The 12455-nt window shown below is 42.4% G+C and overlaps 1 protein-coding gene across 1 annotated transcript in view; it reads right to left on the bottom strand.

The window, feature by feature from the left end:
- Positions 1–2219: 2219 nt before the first annotated feature.
- LOC106584146 (BMP/retinoic acid-inducible neural-specific protein 3) overlaps positions 2220–12455 on the bottom strand; it is an 83219-nt gene continuing 72983 nt past the window's right edge. The window contains exons 5-9 of the mRNA XM_014169065.3: positions 8689–8794; positions 8084–8320; positions 5760–5982; positions 4500–4842; positions 2220–3706 (exon numbers count right to left, since the gene is read on the bottom strand). Of these exons, the coding sequence (XP_014024540.1) occupies positions 2918–3706; positions 4500–4842; positions 5760–5982; positions 8084–8320; positions 8689–8794 (1698 nt within the window). The 3' untranslated portion in view covers positions 2220–2917. The remainder of the gene's footprint in view (positions 3707–4499; positions 4843–5759; positions 5983–8083; positions 8321–8688; positions 8795–12455) is intronic.

Genomic DNA, 12455 nt, shown 5'->3' with positions numbered 1-12455 from the left:
GTTCACAGCCTGAGTGGATAAGCAATGGCGTTTGCTAGCCACACACCTGAACTAATGTCATTTTACAATGCATCATCGTTGGAACTAAAAGTCAGGATTGATTTGTGATTATACAAACCGTGCCGGGCGGAAACTGCCATCTCAGTAATGGGTGCTGATCTAGTCTCGTATAGTCTGGGGGACAGGTGGCGGGAAGGGGGATCGGAGGGGGGACGAAATGCCAGAGGAGCCTCCTCAGAAGATTTATCGATCTCTTTGCAGAGCCTTTTGTTCTCCCAGGTAATGAAGCAGACTATTGATTTATCGGCCGGTGACGGTTACCTTTTGCCTCTTCTTGTGTTTGCTGTTCCCAGTTAACTGCAAGGTCCCCACGAGGGGAATTTATTTTTCAAAGAGAAACCTGGGATCTTACTTCCTGTGTCACAGTACAATGGTTTTAATATGTTTTTCTTTTGTCCACTGTTGATACAGTCCCAAAATGTTTTGCATGTCAGCAGTCAAGTTTTCAAGATATTGGACTTTCAAGAAGCTAAGTGTCTCTGGCCACATCATCATGATGATGCAAAATGCATTTTGCCTCATAATGGGGATGTGGATGATGTGGCACCATCATAATTACATGGACTAATTAAAAAAATACTAAAATATGTTCAATTTAACAGACCAAGCGGCACCATTCACGTCATTATTACATTATTTGATCTTCCATAAGAACTTCAACTACGCTAAATTACTTGAATGTATAATTGAATGTGTGAATGCGTTTCCAACATGGTATAATGTGGAGTGCAAGAAAATTGGTCGGTGTAGGAAATGTTATGATTGTGTCTGTGACAGGGGTAACACGTCTTTCTTTTACATTTACCATAACATCATAATGACCTATTTCAGAATAATTAAATGTCTCTCTTCTATGGGCAGCCATGTCTTATTAAGGCATGTTCAGTTTAGAAAAAGAACTGCGTTATGAACAGTAAAAGCATAAAAGTATGCAATCTAGTTGCAACAGGACAGTCATACAGTACATGAGCTAAGTTATTATATCTGACACTTTTGATTGACATCTCAGTAAAGGTCAGACCTTCCTTCATCAAAGCCTTGTCTCTCCTCTGCCCACTCAGTGTCTCATAAGGGACATGGCGGGACTCCACAGTACGGATAAAAACAATTTACAAGCTCACAATAATGAATTATGACCAGGCTCACCAGTATGGGCTATAGAACTGAGCCTGGTAATTGCAGAACGAGCAGAGGGCTGTTAAACATCATAATTATAGTCACCTACCTGGTAATCTTTTCATTTTTACCTCAGGAAGAATAAATGGGCAGTCAGAATTTATTTTCCTCCGTTTTTCCTTTAATAAAAGGTTTAATTTGTTGGCGGGTTGATGTGAGATGATGGGATGTAAAGTTTTCGTCTGTTCTCTGTTTCACCTCTAATGGGATGTGTTAACCAGGAGTAGGTGGGTAAAGTGTACTGATGATTTTCGGGGAAATAATGATATTATAAAAGACCAAAAAGACAATCCGGACCTTACTTTTTCATCTCTTCACAGTGGCCATGTTCTGACACTCCTGCATCCAAAGGACACCCTGAAATTCAGTTATACATCCAGCACACACCTCAGCATCAATCCATGTTCATCCGTGTTACCCTCCTTGGAGTTTATCTTATGACATGAGAAGGACTTGATAAGAGGAGCAGACAAATGGAGGTTACAGCCATTGATCTTCATAGGTGTGTGACCTCTCCCTGATCTTCTCCCCTGGACAGAAAAGCCATGAGACACAGGCCATGTTAGTAAATGAGATCTGACATATTATAGTCCTGACATTTAATACTGCAGGTATGGATCTGTGGCCCAGTAAATTAGAGGGGCATCACCCCTGGTTCTAGAGGGCAGTTGGAGTGTCTACTGATCTGCTCCAATTCAATCTGCTTTCAGGTAAATAAATACAAAAATTCACCCTGTGTGTTTCTAGCCATGACCCAAATGAAACCAGTCTTACGACAAACTCAGCTTTGTTCACTTCTTTCAGCATCTGTAGTGTGTGTTCGTGTGTGTGCGGACATTCACTGTACAAAACTATAGTTTTTTGTAAAATAATTAGGGCTTCAAATGTTCCTTTAACAAAGTCTACTAATCAATTAGGATAAAGAAGCATGATCACAAGCCAAACACGAACCACATAAATGAGAGTAATAGAGATTCCTATGATTTGATCAAACTCCTCTATCATGTTTAATTTCATTCACTCAGTTTAAGTGGTTTCAATTCCTGCGATTAATGTGTTGAATGTCTTACAATGAGATGTGATAATAGCTGTTCCTCGGCTCTAAGTAAGTTTGACAAAAAATATCCCCAGTTGTTAATCCATTATGTTTTAATAACAAGTCATCTACAAAACTGACTGACACCACTGTATTCTGGTCGTTATGGAAAGTGCACGGTCACATAAGCAAAATAACATATAAAAGAGTTACAAACAAACAGACTGTACCATGTTTCTTAAAAAGTTCCTCCAGTTGGCTTCAGTATATACTGTATAAATGAGAAGGGTTGAATTTAAACAAGATGGTCAAATGGATGTGGAGAGAGTGTTAAATATATCAATTTCTAGATCTGCTTTTGTTTACAGATGTCAGAGTTTGGCGTGTGACTTCTTTCGACCAAAAAGCAACGGCTATCAGCACCTCCCAAGTCATTGAGTCGCCACACAAATGAAAGCCAAACATTATTCAGTTGTCCTTCTCATCCAACTGCTCTGTTTAGTACATAGTTTTACAGTCTTGTAATCCAGAGAATCAACAAACCACTGAAAGCCAAAATACTGTACCAGTACACCATTCAGCTGTCCAATAGTTCCCCTTGTAGCCGTTTATCTTTAATGTCCCCCAGTCGTCCCCTAGTAACTGTTAACTACACAGCTTGGTTGTCTCGTAATCCAGAGAGTTGGGCAGGCGGTTGCTGAAGGCCTGAAGTGAGGCATGTATGCGGACCACCTCACTGGCGGTCAGTTTGAGCCGGTGTCTGAGCAGACAGGAGAACAGGTCCAGTCTCTGCTGACCTGGAGGGGACAGACGGTTGACCCGGTCCCTGATCTCCAGCAGCTGCAGCAGGGCCGTGTCCTGGGAACCCTGGGTGTGCGGGTAGTCCAGCTGCAGGATCAGGTCGCGGATCGCTTCTGGGTCAAAGTGCATACTGTAGCCAAACACCTGGATGCTGTTGATCTTCATGTAGCCCAGATTCCGAGAAGAATCCAGCATTTCTAATGGCTCATAGTAGAGGCTGTCATTCACTGCCCCTGCCGGGCCTCCACCGTCTTGCGTCTTTATCCGGCTCCGCAGGTAGATGTGGATAGTCTCGAAGAAGGTCTTCCACTTGTTGCCCAGCGTCAGGGTCCAGTTAAAGCACTCCAGGGGCAGGTCCAGTTTGGTGGCTGTCCAGTCTGGGAAGCTGTTCTCACTGACGGGAATGTACCAGCTCTCAGAGTGGCTGCCTCCAAAGGGGTTGATGTAGAGGGTGAGGACGGGTTCCAGGGTGCTGTTCTTGGTCAGGCAGATCTGGAGAGACACGCCCAGCAGCATGTGGACCAGGTTGGACTTGTACTTGTTGCTCTTCAGAGTCAGCAGCATCCTCTTCCTCCAGGATGGGTCGAACCAGCTGTTCAGACGCATGTCATTACTGATGAAGATGGCGTGGACCTGGAAGGACATATTCATGGTTGTTTAAGTTGTTAGACATATTGTCCTATCTCAAGATCGTACGGAATATTACAAAACATGCATCCTGTATGCAATAAGGCACTAAAGTAATACTGCAAAATATTTGACAAAGCAATTTACTTTATGTCCTGAATACAAAGTGTTAAGTTTGCTTGTAATCGTTAAGGACTGGGGAGTTTTTCAGGGTAAAAAAGAAACTAAACACAGGAAAAATCCTAGAGGAAAACCTGGTTCAGTCTTCTTTCCACCAGACACTGGAATACAAATGTACCTTTCAGCAGGACAATAAGCTAAAACACAAGGCCAAATCTACAATGGAGTTGCTTACCAAGAAGACAGTGAATTTTCCTGAGTGGCCGAGTTATAGTTTTGAGTTAACTCTACTTGAAAGTCTATGACAAGACCTGAAAATGGTTGTCTAGCAATAAACAACAACTAATTTGACAGAGCTTGAAGAATGTTGAAAACAATAATGGGCAAATTCTGTGTGGAAAGCTCTTGGAGACTTACCCAGAAAGACTCACAGCTGTAATCACTCCCAAAGGTGCTTCTACAAAGTATTGACTCAGGGGTGTGCATACTTATGTAAATGAGATATTTCTGTATTTCATTTTCAATACATTTGCAAAAAAAAATATTTACATGTTTCTCTTTGTCATTATGGGGTATTGTGTGTAGATGTGCGCAAAACATTAATTTAATAAATTCAGGCTGTAACACAACAAAATGTGGAATAAGGGGTATAAATACTTTCTGAAGGCACTGTATTTACCTCCAGCCTACGGTCAGCCCTCTGTAGCAGGTATCTCAGCTCCAGGTCCTGTAGGTCTGTCTCAAAGCCCAGGTAGTTCTCTGTAGAGTCAGCCACCATGGGTCTGCAGACCCCCTGGGTTAGGCCGTATCCAGGGTTGCAGCTTCCACAGCGGGTGTGGTTGTCTAGGGCGCAGGCTGCGCAGGCGGGGCCCTCTCCGATGGCACATGGTGGGGACAGCTGGCAAGGGCTGTGCTCGTAGCTGCAGGTACAGCTGTGGAGCTCTTCAGAGAACGAACCCAGCTGGTTGTTCTCAGAACAGTAGAGGAGAGACTGGAAGTGGCTCAGCCAGTATGACTGGGGCCTGGGACGGAGACAGAGAGACACAATGGAATATAACATAGGACGGCAATACAGTAGGTGAATGAAAATGAATGTGAATTGAATTGGTTTATTGTATAAAAAAAATCTGTGCAATTGTACTTAGTAACAGTTACTCTTACTAGGAAATAATAATGCATGTTTGAGTTCATTTAAAACAAACATACCATTAATGCATTCTGCAATTTTTTTTGTTTGTAGTATTGTAAAAAATCTTTACAAAGAGACAAACATATTGCTTCATCTGTGAAACAGACATGCAGAAAGTAAAACTGCATAATTTGGACTAATGGTCAAAGTTTGAGCACAAAGGCGGTGATCGCACAACTAGCCCAATCATGATATTTTTTTCACTAATTGGTCTTTTGACCAATCACATCAGATTTTTTTCAGAGCTGATCTGATTGGTCAAAAGACCAATTAGTGAAAAAAATATCAAAATTGGGCTGCCTGTCTGAACACAGCCAAAGTGTAGTTTAAACCAATTCTGAAGTCGTATTATTACTCGCTGTATAAAACTGAGCCGCCGTCTCCCTGCAGATTATTCCTTCATAATTGTCAGCAGTGGAACTGGCCCCTGGAAGTTATATCAATCACGCATCTCTCGTCTGTGTGAAGCACTGCGAACTAAAGGGATGTAGGGGAGCCTCCCAGTCAAAATGACAAACATTCCACTCCCTCTCTCCACAGTCTATAGTTACAAAATAAGTATAGTGCTTTACATTTTCCTCACAGCGGCAGTAATAACGTAGATAAACACTGCTTGGCTTGCTTCCTTTTTCTCCCACTCACACAGGGGGAGATGGAGAGGATTGCTATCAGCTTCCTGGATGGGTGATTAAAGTGTAATTGGGGCTCAGTGGTAAGAGGTGTAATGTGGGAGCAGAGTGGGACTCTCACTGTTCTCTGGGTAGACGGATGTGAGGCTGCCTCTGACACCTCTTGCTGAGGCTGAATAGCTTGAACACCACTCTCTGGGCTCGTCTGAAGAGCACTCTCATGCTGTTCTCCAGCTGCTCGTAGCGCCACTGGAATACGCCATCCAACGACCACAGGTGTTGGATCGTCGTCACGTTCAGGAAGAAGTTCTGCGGTAGCCTCGTCAGGAAGGTCTTGAACTCATCTGGCAGAAAGAGAGTGAAAATTAAAAGTTGATCGTTTTGAAATTAACATTCCATGAATATGGCCAGGTGAACAGGGATCTAGTGCTGCTGTAGCGTGGGGGAACCGTGCTCCATCACTTTTCAATTTGAGAATACATGGAGTTGGAAACGTAAAAACCTTTTCTGGTCAATTCTAAATAAATCATATGTAACACCACAAAAATTCCATTAAAACAAAAGAATGACAAACTAAATAGATATGTAGGCTATAGCAGCCTACAGGTAGGAAAACTGTGGTTTCTTCCCTGTACTCTCTCTCTGGAGGTGGCGCAAATGATTAACTGTAGGCGTGTGTGCAGAGGTCCAACGGTCAGAGGGTTGCTAAAACATTTGTCCTCAAAACATTGTGTTATGGACTTGGGGCTTATGTACAACTCACTTGAACTCGCCCTACTGTCCATGTGCTTAGCTTACAGAAACACACCACCTCAATTGCGTATGCAGACAAACTCATCCACTGCATGAACCTTATCACAGCATGTCTGCCCTGATGTTCATAAAACTCCACAGACCCCCTCCTGCGCAATGGAACCCAGAACGACCACTTGGTTATGGTGCTGTCCTTTCAGCACCATGATTCAAAGGCGCTCAAATTGCTTAAAGTAACCTTAATCCAGATCTGTTGCCTACGCCTAATAGTCCTTCTCATCACTTATGATTATTATCACTTCTCACAAAGTGTTCATTTAGTAGCCTAAAGTTAGATAAAAGCTGAATCAATGTCTCGCAAGTTCACACAATGATGAATTAGTATTTTACATAGCCTAGCAGAACCGAATATGATAGCATACTGTAGCATAGACACCTACAGTATAATATGTTACACCAAAAACACCTCCTCAGTCATTTCTATTCTGAAGCGGAGGAGTCACATTTCTTCCCCCTCATGTGGCTAAAACTCTACAGCGTGCGCCATTAGGCAGTATATATGCTTTGATTGAAACAAAATAGGAAGTCAAGAAAGGTTACCCACTAGGCACAGACGTCAACGTCTATTCCACTTTGGATCTACGTAATATAATTGAAATGACATGGAAACAAAGTTGATTCAACCAGTGTGTGCCCAGTGGCTAATAGGATCCAAAAAGGGTTCTCCTATGGGGATGGCCAAAGAAACCTTTTGTAAAAATGTTTTCTGTATGTTTGAAAAGAAAGAGCATAAGATCACTTCATGCATGTTGCCACATTCCTCAAGGCTAAAGGAGAACAATGTCATTGGTTCCAGTACTGCGATGTTCCATGTTTATTTTCTTCCTGCTGGCATCCCATTCCGCTGAATGTTGAAACGTCTTTGATATCCTTTACCGAAGGACACGATTACAACCACACCTGAAAAACTCTTTATTCCTGGCACTCGCCTGCACTCTCCTCTCCTCCCTGCTCTTAAAACATCATCTTTGAAAGTAATTGCACTTATAGATATTTTACACACCAAAAATACTTGAAAAGAAAAAAGGCCCATCCATTCTGAATTCACCAGAAATAGTGGCCACTACAGGGTGACCTAGAGAGGCAATAATATCCCAACATTATGCTAGGTGCTCTCATTCATACGTTGTTACTACACCGATGTGAAAATGCTGGAATGGTAATAAATGTGTTTCATGGATGATTCATCTGCTCGAGACATATTGTAAACTACCTATGAAAGAATATGTTTGTTTTTTTATCCAATCCTATCAGGTTGTGATTTGCTGTACACAGACTGTGTGCCAAGTCCCCCAGGTTTCACTGTGACTCATTACGGTTTACACCGTAAATCATAATGTCTGGGGTACACACCAAGGAACGGCCCTCCACCTTTAATTGCGTGACATATGATAAAACACTTTTAGTCAGCTCACATAGTCCCCTACAAAAACTATCCAAAGATTTTCCATATATGAATTTATAAACTATCAACTGCATGCACAATGACTAAGTTTAGAGCTAAGCTAGCTGAAGACATTTCGTAAATGCTGCATGACAACTGAGTTGCACTGGACACTTCACATATCAAATTAAACGTTTAATAGTTTCAGCATCTAAAGATCAAAGAGGATCCAAAACGTTTATCCTCACCTGAGTCCTCAAACTCCTTGTAAAGTGTCCCCCATGTCTCAGTGATCCTCTGCAGGCTATCCTCCATGGCTTGGATGTCCATGTACGGACAGTTGCATTCTGGGAACTTGGGGTCACACTTGCACCAGCAGTCATTGTCCTTACAGATGAAGCCCCCTTCCACGTTACAGGCGATGTAGCTGAGAGCAGCCTGGACAAAACTGTCCCGCAGGTAGTCTGGCAGTATAACCTGTAGGCCTGTAAAACAACACAGCAAGGATTTAAAACCACCATTAAGGTGTACTGTATAAGAGGACAACAATTTGTGATCTATAGTGAGTGAATTGCAAGGCAGTGCAAGTGTAGTTGTTAGCCTTGGTAGACAAACAATGTAAGAGCATACCAATAACTGTATTTTACTCTACACAATCATTGTAATGGGATGTGTGGATCTCTTTTGAAGATGCTATTGTATGGGAATTTATGACAGGATGTGATATAAACCATATTTTATATTTTTTGTTGTTGCTTTTTTGTGGTTGATTCCAAAGCACTGGTGTGGAGTATGACAATGGTGTACAGGATTTGCATTCTAGGAATACGAAATCAAAAAGATATATACAGACCTTGCAAGTGGACTTTGTTTTCCGGACTCTGAACCAGAACAGAGCTGACAGAATCAAGGTTGTCATAGTTACTGCATCCGAGAGGGCCTGTCCGGGTCTCCGTTACCTAGGCAACAACAAACATACAAAGCTTTTAATACACATTCCTTATAACATCACAGCAACATTTGTATGCTTTGCCGTACTATTACATCAGTATGCCCAAATGAAATATCAAACAAAAAATATGGAGAGAAAAAAAAAAAACACTACTACTTCTGTATGTGACAAAGGAAACACTTCTGAGAGAGGTTGCTCTCTGCTGGGAAAATGCAATGAAGTGATGAGAATGTGAGTTCCCTGGTGAGATGAGTGTTCAGCCATGGTTTACTGCTTCCTGTGCCCCTATAGCCAAGCCCCTATTACACACATTACACAGGCCCCTTAATAACCATGACCCACAGCTCTGAGTAGATACTGAATCACAGCGAGCAGAGAGACACCGAACTTGCACAGTGGTAGAGCACATTTACAGTACATCTTCTCCTCTCCTCTGCTCTCTTTCTCCTTCCTTCCACCCACAGATGACACTGAATTGATTACATGCATTCCTTCATTACATGCATTCTTATGCACCCACAGAGAAAATGGCAGCGTTGCTGTTCTTATTCTCTCCCACTCAAAGAAAAGAGAAACATCAGAGTGGTGTTGATGGAGGGCCTCTAACAACTCAGCCATGGCAGGTCTTTTCTGTCGTATTGACCGAGACATCTCTCCTGACCTTTTCATGGCAAACCATATCTGCCAGACCTGATCATCCTTTGTCCCTCATTTGCAACATGAGATATATTTTCTCTTTCTGTTTGAGGTTACATGGTGGGACGCACCTAACTGATTGCCATTTTTCTCCCTTTGTAGGAGAGGGACAGCGTAGTCAGCCCAGACACATGACCAGGTTTGGCCTGTCACAGAACAGTTGGTGGCAGAGAGACAGATGGATGTGGCGAGAAAACAAGGGTCAGTCCATCAGTTACACAATCAAACACAATCCCAGAGTGCTGACAGAGAGAAAAACTAGAGCGAGACCTGATGATAACACTATATACAGGGATACTTCTGGAGCTATTAAATCAAACCTTGAACCCAGCAAAACCTGGGTGTCTAGGAAAATGAATAGAATATGCTAATCAGAGAAAGGGGAGAATCTGAGTGGAATGATTTTGCCATTATTATTTACAGCACATTGTAAATCACAAATTTCCTTCATATGGGATTTTACTGCTGATAAGACTGTGGAAATGAGGAACAACGTTTTGGGACACTTGAATATTTAATCTGTTAAGAGCATTACTTGAAATGACATATATGATAGCCCATATGGCATAATGTTGACTGATGAGCACGGCAATCCATTTACTCTATGGATAGCAGCTGCTTTTTTTATTGCAGATACATTCTGGTATATTACTAGATGCTTAATGCACATTATTTTCGAGCTGTATCTCTGTGTTGCTGCTGAAGGGGGTTTCACATGTAGCACAGAGAGGGGCAGTGTTCCAGTAGTCTGTTGAGCTTATTTTTCTCTTTCTCTGCTTCTGCTTTTCTTCATGACCACTAGAGGGTAAGGAGATAGATAGGTCTATGATACAGTAGCTTGATGAAGCAAAGATGAGGAAGAGATGAGGAAAGGTAGTTATTTAAATGATGTGGCAAGCACCTTTACAATTGCCCAAGACTTACTGGCAAGTGCAGGGGCAGGACTTTAGACTGAAAATGAAAGGTACAGATTGTAGCTTAAAGACTGCTGGGATACAGTGCACCTGTGACAAAAAAAGACAGCAATCGATTGAGTAGCAGGGCGGAAACATAAAAAATTCAATGCTGCCATAATGGGAACATAATGCAATACTGTTCTGAGTGGAAATAAATATGAATCCTCACGGTGTTGTGAGAGTGCCGCTGCCGAGAAACGTTTTCTCATTGTTCATCATTCTGCAGACACACTGCCAACCATGGTCTGGGTCAGGTGGGGATATCACCATTGATTTAGTCAGGGAAATTGTCAATCATTCCCTCTGCTCAACCTCTCTGCCTCTTTGCTCTCACCTGACACTCTGAACTAATCTCTGCCTTTGAAAAATGAAAGCCGGCGCTCACACATACATACACACTACTAAAGTTACTCCCAACAGAACAGACAAAGCAGCGCGTCTTGCTATACTCCTCATATAGAGTGACTACCTCTGCTGTGATACAACATGTCTGACCTCCCAACAAGCTCTATGGTTGAGGTAGTAGAGCGCTTTGATAGTAGTCAGAAACAGCTGTGACTGTCACTATATAGCAACATGAAGGATAGGGAAGGTTTTTATTTCCTATTTTCAAAAGGTGTATGCACATTTTCGGGTGTAGGGTAAGAAACATTTCAAAATAAATGAATATACAGCGCATTCGGAAAGTATTCAGACCACTTCCCTTTTCCACATTGTTACGTTACAGCCCTATTCTAAAATGTGTACAATATGCTTTTTCCCCCTCACCAATCTGCACACAATATCCAATAACGAAAAAGCAAAAACTGATTTTTAGAAAAGTTAGCAAATTCATAAAAAATAAAAGATACCCTATTTACATAAGTATTCAGACCCTTTGCTATGAGACTCGAAATTGGTTGTATCGAGGCACAGATCTGGAGAAGGGTACCAAAAAATTTTTGCAGAATTGAAGGTCCCCAAGAACACAGTGGCCTCCATCATTCTTAAATGGAAGAAGTTTGGATCCACCAAGACTCTTCCTAGAGCTGGCCACCTTGCCAAACTGAGCAATCGGGGGAGAAGGGCCTTGGTCAGAGATATGCCCAAGAAACCATTGGTCACTGACAGAGCTCCACAGTTGCTCTGTGGAGATGGGAGAACCTTCCAGAAGGACAACCATCTCTGCAGCATTCCACCAAATCAGGCCTTTATGGTAGAGTGGCCAGATGGAAGCCACTTCTCAGTAAAAGGCACATGACAGCCTGCTTGGAGTTTGCCAAAAGCCACGTAAAATACTCTCAGACCATGAGAAGCAAGATTCTCTGGTCTGATGAAACCAAGATTCAACTCTTTAGCCTGAATGCCAAGCATCACGTCTGGAAGAAACATATCACCATCCCTACGGTGAAGCATGGTGGTGGCGGCAGCATGTTGTGGGGATGTTTTTCAGCAGCAGAGACTGGGAGACTAGTCAGTATCAAGGGAAAGATGAACCGAGCAAAGTACAGAAAGATCCTTGATAAAAACCTGCCCCAGAGCACTCAGAACGTAAGACTACGGCAAAGGTTCACCTTCCAACAGGACTACAACCCTAAGCACACAGCCAAGACAACGCAGGAGTGGCTTCAGGACAAGTCTCTGAATGTCCTTGAGTGGCCCATCTAGAGCCAGGACTTGTACCTGAACATTTCTTGGAGACCAGAAAATAGCTGTGCAGTGACGCTCCCCATCCAACCTTACAGAGCTTGAAAGGATCTGCAGAAAAGAATGGGAGAAACTCCCCAAATACATACCCAAGAAGACTCGAGGCTGTAAACTCTGCCAAAGGTGCTTCAATAAAGTACTGAGTAAAGGGTCTGAATACTTATGTAAATCAGTACAATGGCACCGGAGGGGATGGCTTTCAATTTACGGGCTCCAAACCAACTGTGCTATTTTTTTCCCGCATTGTTTGCAACTTATTTTGTACATAATGTTACTGCTGCTGTCTCTTATGACTGAAAAGAGCTTCTGGATATCAATACAGCGATTACT

Source organism: Salmo salar, chromosome 23 (genome assembly GCF_965601325.2).
Source record: "Salmo salar chromosome 23, fSalSal1, whole genome shotgun sequence".
Classification (NCBI taxonomy): Eukaryota; Metazoa; Chordata; class Actinopteri; order Salmoniformes; family Salmonidae; genus Salmo; species Salmo salar.
Note: the sequence above shows the minus strand (reverse complement) of the source record. Positions and strands in the feature narration are given on the sequence as shown.